The sequence below is a fragment of the Cetorhinus maximus genome, chromosome 6, assembly GCF_964194155.1.
Source record: "Cetorhinus maximus chromosome 6, sCetMax3.hap1.1, whole genome shotgun sequence".
Lineage (NCBI taxonomy): Eukaryota > Metazoa > Chordata > Chondrichthyes > Lamniformes > Cetorhinidae > Cetorhinus > Cetorhinus maximus.
In genome coordinates this window covers 133,102,128-133,118,171 of record NC_135884.1, presented here as the reverse complement: position 1 = coordinate 133,118,171, position 16,044 = coordinate 133,102,128, and the positions used below count along the sequence as shown (strand labels likewise).

The window sequence follows — 16,044 nt, the reverse complement described above, 5'->3', positions numbered from 1 at the left end:
GAAAGCAGAGGCAAGGCGGGCAGCCCAACAGCTTTCACTGCACAGGCTGCTGTTGGGCAAAAAAGGGGGGTACTTCCTTTCTGGCGCCACATCGGAGGCACTCTCCCCGCCCGCCCCCATGATCCTTTAACCTTCCCCTTCCCTAGCCTCTCTAATGTAGCCCCTCACCTGCCCTCACTGGGGCCTCCCAGCCAAGCCCATCCAAAACACCAGACATACCTTGGAGTCTGAATTCCATGACTCTTCTTCCCCACAGACAGCCTGCTGACCCAGCGATAGCCACTGCTCAATCCTGGTGCTGCTAGGACTAAACTCGGGAGGTGGGGAATATGTCTCCTCGTAAAATCCACACCATATTTTCTAATAGCTTTAGTGGCAGGATCTAACTCAAAGTAATCCTGCAATGAACTCTTATTTGATGCTTTTTCAATTCATGTTAACAGCTTCAAACAAAGATAACATTGTCTATCCAGCTCTACCTGTCCCACCTCTCCCCCCCTCTTAAACCAGCTTATATTTCACCTCGTTTCTATTTTTACTTAGTTCTGTTGAAGAGTCATACGGGCTAGAAACGTTAATTGTGTTCCTCTCCGCAGATGCTGCCAGACCTGCTTATTTTTGTTTTGGATTTCCAGCATCCACAGTTTTTTGCTTTTATATTATAACATTGTAATGGTTACTCTGGACTTGTTTCATACAAACAAAGTCCTACAAAATTTGCAGAGCCTTGGAGTCTTTTATACTTGCCCTATATTTTATTCCAATGACATGAATTATAATTTAACCATGCCAGAAATATAACTGCGCAATTTAGTTTTTTAAAAAATAAAGCAACGCAGAATTTCTCAATCTGTGGCCCCAGGCTCATCCATGAACCTTAAGAACAAGTCCAGAGGGATGCCAAGATGTTACGGGGGGGAAAAAAAAAATCAACATTTTAAAATCTGCATTCATTCCATGTACTGATCGTGAGGCCTTGACCAGGGTCAGGTCAGTCAGAGTGAGTCTTGTATACAAAGGAGTGAGAAGCATTGGCCTAATGGCCCTAATCTGCAAGGTGTTAAGGCAGAATGTGGTTGAAAGTTTACATTGAACCCCCTAAGGAACAGAATATCACAGCACTGATGGAGACTTAATGATGCTCTTTCACATGTGTGAGAGCCATTATAATGACTGCTCCTGCATGAAGCTTTTATTTCTGATAGTCTTCAATGTAGTCTTTGTAGTCCATAAGGGTTAGAGTGTGATTGTAGGATTCACAACATTGTGGGCAATAGGCCCTGATGTATGCATGATGGACATATAAGTAACCAGTGCGGTTCTTTTCCATAGCCGCACCATCAAGGTTTAATTCTGGCCAGCATTTGGGTTTAGCATTTTGAATGATAACAGGTGTAACACTGATATTGATATACTGTACTTAATTCAGCTGAAATTTCCCAATTGTGAAAAATCCCTGATCTGAGTCTGTTATTCATTTAATCAATAGCCTTAGTGTAGACCTGGGGCCTCATGCAAGCTGTCAGGTCACATTCAGGCCTTTGATGTAACAAAAGCAATTATTACATTCCTGGTGATGAGCTGTACCTGCGTGCTGCAAAACAGAACACTGTATCAACACCCTTTTTACTGTGCACAGCCGCATCTGGAAAAAGACACGCGATATTTTAACTCAAACATAAATGTATCCTCCCCTTGGAGCAGGCAGCCACTTCTGAGCAGAACTTAGTGCAGGCCCAATTTCCCTCACTCTGAGTTTTGTTACCGATGCACACTCACTTAAAAGTTGTAGTTGCATTCCTGAAAAGTGCAACTTTTAGTGAAACAACTTTAAGTGAATCCGATTTTCCCATTAAAACCAATGTAAAAGCTGTAGTTAGGTTCTGTAGGACCTTTGTCATCAGAAAAAAAATTAAAACATTATACCATGTGAGTAGAACTAATTTACATTGCTGAAGTCCTATATCAGTAAATTAAATAACCTTTAAAATAAAATAGACTTTAAAATATAAACAAAGTAACTTTCTACTTACCTCCTGCTTGCTGCCTCCCCTGCTCACCACCGATCCCACTTGCCACACATCCTGTTCCCCGAACCTCCCAGTTGCTGCGGGCCCTTCCTCTTGCCAATCTTCCAGTTCACAGCATCTGCTGCTCCCTGACCCTCCTGGTCACTGCACCCTTCACCTTGCTGACCCTCACACTCCTCATTTCCTTCTCCTGAGCCCTCGACTAATCAAGAGCTCTGGAGATGAACAGCAAGGGGCAAGAGGAGCATCTTTGACTTGAATGAGGTAAGCCACGAACTAGAGCATCAGCAGCAAGAGAAAGGGTCAGAGAGCAGCTGATACCATGAGCTGAAGGGTCAGCAACAAGAGGAAGGATCAGGGAGTGGCAGAGGCTGCTCCAAAATTGCAACAATTAAATACACACAGCCCCACATCAGACCTGATACAAAGTAACTTTAAAATGAAATTTGCGACATTGAATGAGAATACAGCCCCCATTAACTGATCAACGTTAAAGTGAAATTACTTAAAACATGGCAAGTTAAAATGGGGACTTACTGTATGTCTGTCTTTGTAAAGTTTCCAAGAAACATGTTGAAATATGCAGCATACAAGCACATTGGGCTGGATTTTACAGGGTGCCATGGTCCCTGCATCCCCCCCACCCCCTCACTGGCTAAAAGACTATGGCAGAATCGGCCCACGATCCCAACAGCTGCCCTGCAGCAACTTAACGCTAGGTGCAGCATTAATTGCTTTAAGGCAATACTTCCCCCCCATTCTCAGGAGGAAGCCCGCCATAGAGAGCTGCTGGCCAATCAGACAAGGAGCCACTGCTGGGAGTACATGCCGTTCCCAATGCTGAAGAGCCCGAACTGACAGTTAAGTCAAGGGCTGGGGGTCGCGGCAATGGGAACGAGTGGGAAGAGTGGGGGACCAGGTTCAAGAGGCCAAAGAGAAGGTTATGGGCGGTGTCTCCAATAGACTGGGGAGGCCCCCAAAAAGGGGTTCCCCCCATCCTTGGCCGACACCAGCCCATGTAGCTAAAACTGCCAGGCTTCCATCATGGTGTGAGACTCCCCCAGCCATTGCCCACTTAAAGTCCTCAATAGGGCCAAGGTTGAGTGGGCTGCCTAATGCCCCCAATAAAATTTCAGACAGGTTGTGGGCAGGTGGGTATAGGCAGTGGGAGGGCCACTCGCTGAATGTTACGGGAACCAACCCCCCCTCCCCCCACCGCCACCCCGCCTTCAAACCGGCAGCGGGAGGAGCATAAAATCCACCCCAGTGTTACTTGTGCAGCATATTTAAGACAGCGGGGTTTAAAAATATATATGTATACATATATGTGTGTAAATAGCTAGGATCTCTTTCTGTAGTTTATTAATTCTTCAATTTGGATGGAGTGTCAGTACTTTCATAAATGTAAACTCTTGCATCAACTCTTTTTAATTATAATGCTGGAGAATGACAAAGTTATAGATAAATTCACAAACATCAAGAGTTGCCTTTCAATTCAAATGTTATATATTCAAACAGTTTGACAGAATATTTCACTCACTGTATGAGACATCAAAAATTAGGCTCATGCAAAGCACTGGACACTAACCAGCTACTGGAGAATTTTCACCCAGGACTGATAGAGAAAAGGCAGCTCAGCCTGGGTAGGGAGGGTGGGGGAGTGGTGTTATTACTGAGTTATGATATATTAAAACTTTTCCTCATCTCAAAAAAATTCAGCAACACTGGCTGCAGCCTAAATAAACTCCATTTTGAAAGAAATCTCTAAGGGTTAAAAACCTAATGGAATTATGAGATTTATACCATTTTGATTCACCGTGCCAAAGAATGCATAAATTAATTAGAAGCAACCCTCCTTGAAAATGTCTATCCGCATAACGACTTACAGCATTCCAGAAGGCAAGTTTTAAAAGGTAGTTTTTTTTAAATGATACAATTTAAGCTGCAGGAACTGTACTGCTCAACAGTTCAAACTGAATTGGTTACAACTACGAATAAACAAAATAAGCCAACTTCAGCAAATGCAGACAGCAGGAAAAGGGAGAGGGAGTACATTAGAGATTTCATCTGTGATAGGACCTATGCTCGCACTCACTCTGTAACTGGCATCTGGAGCGGATTTGCTACAACAGACATTGAAGAACTAGATTACATCCAGTTAACTGAGCTCTAAACTGATTATGCATGTGCCAAACTAATGGATTACATTTGCAAGAGGAAAAATAACATCCAATCAATCTCAATTACTGCAGACCACACCAGCCCAGATAAACTTGAAAGTATCCAGCAACTACCCACAACTGCAGCTCCCCTCCCCACCAATCTTCTACATATAGGGCTTGGGATATTAAGCCAGAAATAAAAGTAGCTGATGGAGAAATACCATCACTGTGTTGTAACAAACATCAAAAAGACTGTAACCCTTTCTGTGGGCTGTCTCTCCCAATATTTACTATAAAAAACACTGCCCTCTACATGTCTATGATTTGCCTCTCTCTTTTTAATATGTTAAATAATGTCTTTGATATAATGGCAATATAAGACTTGTGATATAGTGTTGGGATGGGTGAGGTGGGGGTGAAATTCCCAGTTGAATTTCGCCCCCATTGAGTCAGCATCACGTGCAGTTTTCAGGTAAAGTGGAATTAGAGGGTGGTGGATAATTGGTCAAGGCCATGCAGATATAATTGAGTCCCCATTTTAAAGTTATACATTCTATCCATATATTTATATTCCATTATAAATTCCTTCAGTCCACATTTCTAATGGGAACTACCTATATAAACTTGTCAGGCTATAATTCCCGACATCTGGCAGTCATGGTGCAGCAATGCCTTTACTGGCAGGAGGGTGTAATTACACTGTTACAAATTTACAGAGGATGTCAATAGCAGAGAAAATTGACAGGAAATGCATGCAGATGCAAGACTTTTTAATATTATAGATGTCAACATTTATTTGTGTCTTTATAGAAAGGCCTATTTATGCTAGATTGGCTAAAATGTTGGCTTAATGGAACCTAAAGATGTCCAAAAATTCATTCTTTTTCAAATTAAAAATAGGACTGTGTTCAACTCCCAGCTTTGACTTTTATGGAAACTTGCTTTTCTCTCAATGGTACAGTAGAAGAGTAGCAAATTCCAGCAAGCCACCAGGAGGAGCACTTTGTGCTTGCAAAATGTTCTGTCCCCAGGAGAATGATAAGGGAGGAGGGGAATGGCCTTGAAGAATCCAATATTGTAGACTGTCTCACCATCCACAGAATGATGGTGGTTAGCTGGAAGAAGGAAGCAGCAAAGATCTAAATGGGGAAAGTATAAATTTTAAATAGTTGAGCATTAAAAATGTCGATACATTTAGCAACGTTGCTCATTTATGCATCAAAACAGTGATTGTTGTAATTATAAATCAAAATATGTAATAGTTTGTGATAAAGGTTCAGGTTTAAAACATCAGCAACAAACACTGAAGTGAACTGCCTTTGGAGACACACTGCTATAAGAAACTTTTGAAGCTTCAATTTAAATACACAAACACACATTCATTGGAAAAGGGAAGAGAATATCTGCTTGCCTCAGTTTGGGAGTGGGGGCGAGCACTATTGTGTATGTACTGTCCTATGCCAAGAGAAAGGCACAGTGTGAAAACATGGGAGAACCAAGGTAGAGATGAACAGCTGTCATCTGCAAGGTTTATACATCAATACTGAAGTGAATTATCAATATCTGATAATATTGCAATATCTACTGAAAGAACTATTTTATACCTCTTACATATCCCTCAACGCCCTTTTCTTTTGATACCCTAAACTTTGAATTGTCTCTGCTAATTCTCAAATCCTGCCTTCAACAGAAAAATACATGACTTCCACAAATGTGAGAAAACGGAAACTCCTCCATAAAGTACCCACACATCCTTCCCTTCTCCAGAGAGTAAAGTTTTAGGTTGGCAATTTTTTCTCATTACTCAGCCCTCAAGGAATCAGTTTCATAATCCTCCTCTGGACTTCACCCAATAATTCTACATCGCTCCTGTATTAAAGTGACCAAAATTGAAAACCTACTCCAAATATGGCCTCAACTGATGCCAAATACAATTTCAAAATCACCTCCTTGTATTTATCCCAATCTGGATGTACCAACATTTTGTTTGCTTTCTTCCATCATCTGCAAACATGCATCATTAGTTTAAACGATCAACCCACCAATACTCCCAATATCTCCTTTCTGTTCTGCTACCTTGTGGACTACTTATTATGTACTCTCCATTCTTACCTCCTCTAGGCAATCGCATGACTGTATATTTATCTTTTAGATGAAACATTAAACCAAGGCCCTATGTGCTGACTCAGGTGAAATAAAAGAGCCCACAGCACTATTCGAGGAACAGGGAAGTTGTCCTGGCCAACATTCATCCCTCAAATAACACCAGGGGATGTTTCCCCTGGTTGGTGAGTCTAAAACCAGGGGACAGAGTTTGAGAATAAGGGCTAGTCCATTTAAGACTGAGATGAGTAATAATTCCTTCACTCAGAGGGTGGTGAATCTTTGGAAATTCCCTATCTCAGAGGACTGAGGAAGCTCAATTGCTGAGCACATTCAAGACAGAAATTGATAGCTTTCTAGATACTAATGACAGCAGGGGATATTTGGATAGCATGTGAAAATGGCATTGAGGTAGATGATCAGCCATGATCGAATTGAACAGCAGAGCATACTCGATGGGCCAAATGGCCTACTTCTGCTCCTTTGTCCTATGTCCCTACCTCTAAAATCAGACCTAACTGGTCACTTATCTCATTGCCATTTCAGTAACCTTACTGTGCTACTGTGATTGCCTACAAAACAACAGTGACTACACTTAAAAGAGAAGTGCTTTTATTTTATTCATTTATAGGATGTGGGCATTGCTGGCTAGGCCAGCATTTATTGACCATCCCTAATTGCCCTTGAGAAGGTGCTGGTGAGCTGCCTTCTTGAATCGCTGCAGTCCATGTGGTGTAGGTACACCCACAGTGCTGTTAGGGAGGGAGTTCCAGGATTTTGATCCAGTGACAGTGAAGGAATGGATATATTTCCAAGTTAGGATGGTGAGTGACTTGGAGGGGAACTTCCAGGTGGTGGCATTCCCATCTATCTGCTGCCCTTGTCCTTCTAGATGGTAGCGTCATGTGTTTGGAAAGTGCTGTCTAAGGAGCCTTGGTGAATTCCTGAAATGCATCTTGCAGGTGGTACACACTGCTGCCACTGTGTTGGTGGTGGAGGGAGTGAATGATTGTGGAAGGGATGCCAATCAAGCAGGTTGCTTTATCCTGGATGGTGTCAAACTTCTTGAGTGTTGTTGGAGCTGCACTCATCCAGACAAGCGGATAATATTCCCTCACACCCCTGACTTGTGCCTTGTAGATGGTGGATAGGCTTTGGGAAGTCAGAAGGTGAGTTACCCGCCACAGGATTCCTAGCTTCTGATCTGCACTTGTAGCCATGGTCTTTATATGCCTAGTCCAGTTCAACTTCTGGTCAATGGTAACCCCCAGAATGTTAATAGTGGGGGATTCAGTGATGGTAATGCCATTGAACATCAAGGGGTGATGGTTAGATTCTCTCTTGTTGGAGATGGTCATTGCCTAGCATTGTGTGGCACGAATGTTACTTGCCACTTGTCAACTCAAACCTAGATATTGTCCATGGACATGGGCAGCTTTCAGATGTCCTGAGGACATGAAAGATGTTATATTTATATAAGTTTTTTTGCTATATTATTTTCTACGACACCCATTCCTATAACATGAGTGGGACTACTGATTGGTGCTGAACATATAGTTGTGGCTGTGGGCCCATAAGCACTGTGAGCTGAGATTAAACTGCCTAAACTTTGTTTGGACCTATGCAGAGCCAGCTATTTTGTGCCATAAGTCTGACTGGATTCAAACCCAGGCTCCCAGAGATGTGACAGAATAGGACACCTTATATCACTCAGCCCCCAGAAGACAGTTTCACTAAAGCCACTTTAATAAGTTTTTTCACTAATAATACTCAATATTGTGTCTGAATTACAGTTCTTGATGGATTTAGAGAAGGTGGCACAGACTCTAGTTTTAATGTGCAGTTTTCTTTTTGAGCCTTTAGTCAGGTTTCCAATAGATACTTACAAGGAAAGCAAGTGGGGCCTACTCACAAAGTCAGAATTCAGCAAAAAATCATTGCATTTGCTCTTTCACCTTATTTTTTCAGGCTGATATTAGAATTACAAATTATGTAACATGAATACGAACATTCCTACACTTGTTATTCATTCGTGAGTTAATAACCTATTAAATGATCCTGATCCACATCCTGAGTACTGGCTGACAGGAATAGTGTATGCTTAGGTGGGTCTCTGCCCACTCGTGGTCCATGGGAAAAAAATACAGCATGACCCAAAAGACATCCTTGATATTCCAAATGCACTGGAAGTTCGTCAATGTTCCTCGTACCAATGAAAATCACATTGTGAACGCTCGCTTTAGCTTTCAAGAGTCGTAATTTAGACAAAGTTCATGAAAATCAAGTAGTGGATGAAGGTATTCTTCTCACCTGGATAAACAATGAAAGGTTCATATCAACCATTTTAGCACTCAGACTCCAAAATTCATGTATACGGTGGTACTCATGGATTCTGGAACAAGGTGATATTCCGAGATTAGCTACTTGTCCGTGTGCAACTAAAATTGAACAATACTACAAACGAAAGCGCACAACAGGTGAATGAATAATTCATGCAAATTAATTAAATCCACTCCAACTGAGAGTTAAAAAAGTACTGATGCCTTTATGCGGGGAGACTATTGTTTCCACAAGAGAAGTGTTTGTTCTAACTCTTTTTAAATTATTTTAAAATGCCCTTATTTCCAGGACAAAGTAACCAACAAAGTATTAAATCTGGTCAAGTTTAGCAATGGTTATGGTAAATAAATCCATTTTATATATTTTTTTCTGAGTTCTGACAAAAAGTCATTGGCTTGAAATGTTAAACATTGTTCTATCCGCAGAAGCTGTCAGGTCTGCCGAGTATTTCCAGCATCTGCCATATTTTGCTGAATGTAAAATCTTATGGGGCAGGATTTTGAGTTCGGCATGCAGTGCAGTTGGCGAGCCCAGGAGTGACCGGGAAACAGGCCGCTGCCCGCAATCGGCCCCCGACCACGATTTTACGCTGGCTGGCCAATTAACGGCCAGCCAGCGTGAAAGGCGTGCTGAAATGCTCAGCACTGCCGGGGTGGGGTGGGGGGGGGCGGGAGGAGCGTGAACGCTGAAGTCAGTGCGGGCACGGGGGAGCATTCACAGAAAGCTCCCTGAAGGCGGAGAACAGCCTCAGGCAACTGAAGAATAAAAGATTTTCAAATGCCGAAAAAAATGTCCACGGATCAGTCACCTGAACATATGGCTGATATAAATTCTGTCCAAACGTTTATATCTTTTCTTTTAATTAATATCAGAAACCTCATCCCGCCCTTGGATGAGGTTTCCTCAAAAAGGCAAAGGTGCTTATTCGCCCGTCCGCCAACTGTAACGTTGGATGGGTAATGAAAAATCACCGTTGATTACTACATTAATGGCCTTAATAGGCCCCTTCATTGTTGGCAGGTGCGCTGCCAACTCCCATGCTCGCTCGCCAAAACATCGCACAAGTGCGCGATGCCATCGGGATGCTCGCCCGACATCATCACGCACTATTTCACACTCGAGCGGGTCGGGTGCGCGCCTGCACGTAGAGTGAAAAATTTTGCCCTATGTCTTCATCCACTTCCTGCCAAAATTTGTTGCAGCACCACCATCAGTGGGAGGGTGCAACTACAGCACGACACGTTTACACAGACAATTTTCATTATTAATGTGGGCATAATAATTTATATGAAAATTAGGGCACAAGTTTGACCTGAAAATGGGAGCTAAATTACGTCTGTGTTTCCTGGCCCATATGTCCCTCTAGTTTCTAACTATGAGTGATGGATCAAGAAAAGTATTGGCTAAATAGAAATTTCCTCAGAACTTGCCTAAAATGTTTCATATTTAATGCTCCTTTTATGCAAAGAAGAATTTGCTATACTGAACCATTCCTTCCCTATTCCATCAATAATTTCTCTCTAAAACATTAAATTGCACTACAAAATGTGAGTCAGTATTTAGTTCATGGATTCTCAGAAGCAGGCCTATAGAATGACATCTCAGGCATGTTAAATGATAGAGCTATGTTGTTGTGTCGTTCTTCTTTGACGCATTATGCAGTCAGGCTATGCACAAAAACTGTTCCCAAAAACGCAGCTGTTCTGTGATTCTATCTTTTTTTAAATGAAACAGCTTTACTGGCAGGAAAGCTGCACTAAAAAAAAATTGTCCCAAAGCTACTGCCAAGTTGGGTTAACTACAAGCCTGTGCCTGACATTGAGTGGAAGGTAAGTGGAATAAGGCTAGTAGATTTATGGCCATTTGTACCTGATTGTTCATACTAAAGCCATTATGGAATGATTAGAGAAAAAGGTGAAGCTTTAAGTCCAGTGAAAATCAATACAACTGTCTACAGCAATTCAGTTGCCTGAGTCGAGTACCATTAACTGGATCTTTATCCCGTCTTAGGTTACAGGGAGCTGGGTACAGGCTTGCTGCATGCCTACCTGAACAGTTTTCCGAAATCAGGAGGTTAAGCCATTTTTCTCCACTTTCATAAACAATGATTTATGCGTCTAAATGTTGCCACAGATTATAAATTACACCCAATATTATGAAAATTGTGTGAAAGCTGTTGAAAACTACATCTCAATGTTTGCCAGCAATTCCTACTCTTCTTTCTCCCCCTCAATGCATCACCGACTGTCTACAGCAGAGACTTACCATACTATGATATCATAATATTCACATCCTCTGATACCAATACCAAAAGGAAACTGAAAGTAACACTAAATATCCTCAATTGTAATCATAAATATATATTGAGCAAAGTTGCCCTTTTGGTTTTTTTTGCTGTGTTTCAAATCTCAATCATACATTTTATTTAATCACCATCACATTTTTGGTCTTCTCTCTGTTTGAAGTTTTTAAACACAATTTTGCTTTATTTGCACTGTACACATGGATAATTCTCGTTTCAGTTCATGGGAGAAAGGAAATTAGGAAGCAGCTAAGAAATAAGGTCTCTAAACCAATTCCACTGAAGCCTTTTACATCCATTCTCATATTCTCTAACTCCTTCCTTTTTAGGAGAAATAATTAGCATGCTGAATAATAGTACATATCAATATTGGCGCAAAAACCAAATAGGCAGCAAGTTAACATCCATCCATTCATGTTTCTTAACTCTTTGAAGTTTTGTAAAAATATACAGCCTTCCACACAGCATGGTCAAGGATGTTTGTTGGTTCGTTTCTAGTAACGTGTGCTATAAAGTAGAACAAGAGCAACCGCTTCTGCAGATGAGTGGAAACCATTTTTTAATTTATACCATGTGTGATCTTGAAAGAAGCTGAAAACAAACAATTTGAACCTCTGGGATTTTGAGTAGGACTCTCTGCTCCTTTTGGTCAAAAAGCTGTCCCAGATCTCAAAGACGGAGGTATTTCTGAGTAAGTTTGACCTTACATTTGCCAGAAGGATAGTCTCCAAATATGTTGTACTGCATATTTATATAGCCAGCAACAAAAATAAATTGAACATTTGTTATCTTAGCTGAAAATTCCAACAATTAAAACCCTTATTTCTCAAGTTCTAAAAACTGCAACTACAGGACTCTAATATCCAGGCACAAACAAAACTGGAATAGAATCTGCTTCAAGATCCACACCAGAAACCCCTTCCCATAATTTTATATTTCACTTGTCTGTGCTAGTTTGGTCAAACTCATTCATCAATCACAACTCCACACAAAGAGCATTAAAATTATAGAGAGCACAACGCATCAGATTTTAGGCTAAGTTTAAAAATTAGACATTTTTGCGTAAGAAAGAGAAATGAATTTTGATAAATGGCATCATCAGATTAATTTTACCCTTTGTTCACAGGCCAAGCTGATGGGAATCATTATTTTAAAATTAAAAATATTAGCATTTTGATTTCAAATACACAAACACTTGAATGTACAGGAGCATGCTTATGGTTGAGGCACATTAATAATGGTGAGGCTTTTTCCAGTTTGAATAACAAAAGGCTAACAATTCAATATTAGTGTAGATGATGATGTTGACGGCCAGACCATTCTTACTTTTCCCAATAAATTGTCCTAGTCTTTATATCATACATATTTGCCTGCCTTTGTAAAATTGTTTTGCTTTGTTCTACATATTTTTTTTCTCAAATTGATAAAGAACAAGGGAGAAAGAGAAACAAGGAATTGAGAGAGTGAGTGAGGAAGAGAAAGAGAGAGAGAGAAAGCAGAGGGGAGGAGAGAAGGAAGGGGAGAGCAAGGGGCAAAGAGAGAGAGGGGAGGGGGACAGAAAAGGAAGATAGGCAAGAGAGATTAAGAGAATGATCAAACAGGGCATTGATAACAGGTAGAAATCATCGTACAAGGGAAAGTTGCATAGCACAATTTCCATGGTGTTTCCTGCAAATTTAACACTGTGAAGAGAACAGCAAGATGGAGCACCTTTCTTTTAAGAGGAAAAATGGGGCTTGAGGAAGAGTGGGCACTAATGCATATCAGCCAAAAAGATGAAGTGCGGTACATGTCACAACATTCTATCTTGGCAAAGCGGGCATTTTGCCCCGAATTCTTTGCAGCAGCTTGATTCATCCGAAGCCACTTCAGAGGGAAGTTAAGAATCAACCACACGGAAGTGACTGGAGTCACATATAGGCCAGACCGTTTAAGGTTGGCAAGTTTTATTTCCTAAAGGACATTAGTGAACCAGTTGGGTTTTTACATCTGATAACTTCACAGTCATTTTTACTGAAGCCAACTTCTTTTTCCCAGTTTTATTCTGAACTGAATTCAGATTCTCAACTATCATGATGGGATTTGAACTCACATTCTCTGCAATATTTGAAACTTGCAGAAAGGTTACACGAATCAGTTATGAAATAAAAGTGGAAAAATCAGCATCAATCCAGGGAGTAGGCAAGGAACCTACAGAATGGAGTGATACGAACGAGGAGGAGAGGATCAACAGTAAGGAGCAAGTGGATTACAGCAGTGAACAAGACATTTCTGAGATATGCAGCATGCTAAGTGCTATGGAACAATCTCAGTTGGACTCAAAAGCTGTAAAAGTACAGGGCAGGGGGAATGCAGAGGATATAGCAGATGACAGAAATTCAGAAATACTTAGCAGGTGGGATGACTGGTTGACAATGAAAGAAACAGAAAGAACTACTCAGGAGTGTGAATTTGGGCTAGGCAGATAGGTGCTGGTGGTACTGGTCCACATAAAAACCTGAAATCAGAAACACAATAACACATATTGGTCAAGCTTACAGATGATGACAGCTTACAAACTGCTGGGGTGGGTAGAGGTCAGGGGAGTCCTGTCTGATACAGCAGCCAAGAAATTGCACAGAGGAACCTAGATAATAGTTGCAAGTGGGCAGGGCTAAGGCAAGATAAAATTCAATAAAGATAAATACAAGGTCTTATACAGTGCAGGAATAAACATGGGACATATTAATGAATAATACTGAGTGAGCTTGAGAAGAGGGTGAAAAAGCTCATGGATTGATATACTCAGCAATGATCATGTCCAGTCAGTGCAGAGCTTCAGTCAACAAAACAAACAGAATTTGGAGCTATACAAATCAGTGGATTGGGAGCTAGAAGCTAACATGCTGCACCTTTTGCATTTGGTCCTAATCACCAAGGAAAACATACAAGCCCTCAAAGCGGTAAGGTGAGGGGTCATAGAAGAGATCTCTGATGACAAAAGATTGAATTGAAGAAAAGCTAGAAATCTTAGATTCTTCAGCTTAGAAAGGAGGCAAAATAGCTGGGGACATTATAGAAGCGGAAATCAAAAAGCTAAATTTTGAGCACTATTTCAAGCTAAACTGGACACATATACATGGAAACATGGGGGGCAAAAAAGTTCTCAGCTGACATCAGGAAACATTTCCTCTTAGAAAAAAATGGCGGGTACATGGAATAGTGGAGATAAAAGCTTAAGTGAGTCAAGAGGAAGTTAGATATGTGGAGCAAGATTACTATATTTTCTATGAAAGAATGAGCTAGATGGACCAAATGGCCTCTGCAATCTATACTTATCTTTATGAACTTTGTATAGAGTTGAGAGAGGCATGAAGCATTTGGAATGAACTGATATTGTGTAACCAATAGGAGAGACAGAAGTATGAGTGGCTCACCACCATCACCTTCGCAAGGACAACTAAGGATAGGGAATGAATGCTGGCTTTGGCAGCAATGCCCACATCCAATGAATGAATATAAAAATAGTTAAAAAGGAGGAACAAAAGCATAAAGTGAATGAGAGAAGAAAGTGACAAGTTCATAATAACATCTCATTTTAACCTAACAAATTTGATCTGAACATTTACGCATTTTTTTTAAACAGACCCTAGGTGGTGCGTATTGGGAGGCAACATCTGTACCCCATGTTTTCATGAATTGGCTAAAATGGATGATGGTACTGATTATTGCGTCGGGCAAATAAGATGAGCAATCAGTCATGTGAAACCTGTTGAGAAATTGCCTGAAGGGCCAATCTTCAGAAAGCTTGATGTCAAACCCTGATTAAATAGGTAGGCTTTTCTTTTTTAAAAAAAGCAAAACAATTTGTCTTGAGACAACAACCCCTCCCCCAACCGCTGCCAACTACGCTTACGTTAAATTCAGAATCCTCAAGTCAGTTCATAATCTTATTACACCATTTGAATTGACAACTGTAAAATCAAACTTTTTTTCTTCCCTAAACCAAAGTACATCTAACTTGAGCAATATTTTGTTCTCATCTAAGCCCATCTCTTCGAGGACTATCGTATTAACCAATTGTACAACAAACGTTCATTCAAAAGCATAGATTTTAACTGTATTATTTTTGGATAAGTTAAACCATATATAAACATGCCAATTGTCACTGAAAATTTGCAGGGAAGGTTTACTTCAAAGATAAACATGACTACCATAGAACAACCCTCCAATCCCAGATATTTGCTTTGGAGTTACAATATGTAAAGGATTTAATGATTGCTGTCCAGTGCCATTAGGGAAAGCCTCCATTGGGAAGACGTTGCTTTCCTTACCTTGTATAGTTTCAAGCTGGCCTCATGCCTCGAGTTGACAGTGTGCAGTCGCAGCTTTTCAATGCTGTTGGTGTAGTAGTCGCATGCGTTGCATTTCAAGTGCACTGGGTTCCCAATCGCCACGCATTTCAGTCGCCACTCGTTGGCCTTGCCCCCTTCCTTGATGTGTGCTACGAGCTGGTATTTTTGCACGTGCTTATCTGTCTTACAGTGCAACTGGAAGTTGGCCTTGAGCTGGGTGTTGTAGCGGCAGAGCTTACACTGGTAGGAGTCACCAATGACTGCTTTCCACTCCTCCTCGGGCAGGTGGCGCTCAATGTTCATGTGCAGGCTGAGTGTCTCCAGGTTGTCTGTAGTGAATCGGTTGCAGACCGCACACTGAAAAAGCTTCAAAGAAGGGTCATTCGTGGTTGTGAACGTTTCGCCAAGGTTCATGAGTTCTTCTGACACCAGTTGCCCACCTCCCAGTCGCATGTCAAGAGGAATCTCACCACCAACTGCACAAGACCAAAAACAAAAATGAAATGATTAGTAACAACCCCAAGAAGGATACGCTGTGAGGTGTTGACCTGATAACAAACCCACTGATCTGATTGTCTGAATTCCTCTTCTAAAGCTAACATTGACAATGCTGCCTCTGTTAATGAGGTCAAATCTACCCATCAATATCTAGGGACAATATCTGCAACAAGGTACGGCTTTATGTAAATGAAATGGCAAATCTGCTGCCATGTTCAACTGGTATAGACGATAGTGACAGGTGTATAATCATTTGATTTGTTGATGGTGAGCTG

General features: G+C 41.1%; 1 protein-coding gene across 1 annotated transcript in view; it reads right to left on the bottom strand.

Annotated features, from left to right (window-relative positions):
• zfhx3b (zinc finger homeobox 3b) overlaps positions 1–16,044 on the bottom strand; it is a 448,357-nt gene that overhangs the window by 293,763 nt on the left and 138,550 nt on the right. Inside the window, exon 3 of the mRNA XM_078544537.1 lies at positions 15,251–15,747. Coding sequence (XP_078400663.1) covers positions 15,251–15,747 — 497 coding nt within the window. The remainder of the gene's footprint in view (positions 1–15,250; positions 15,748–16,044) is intronic.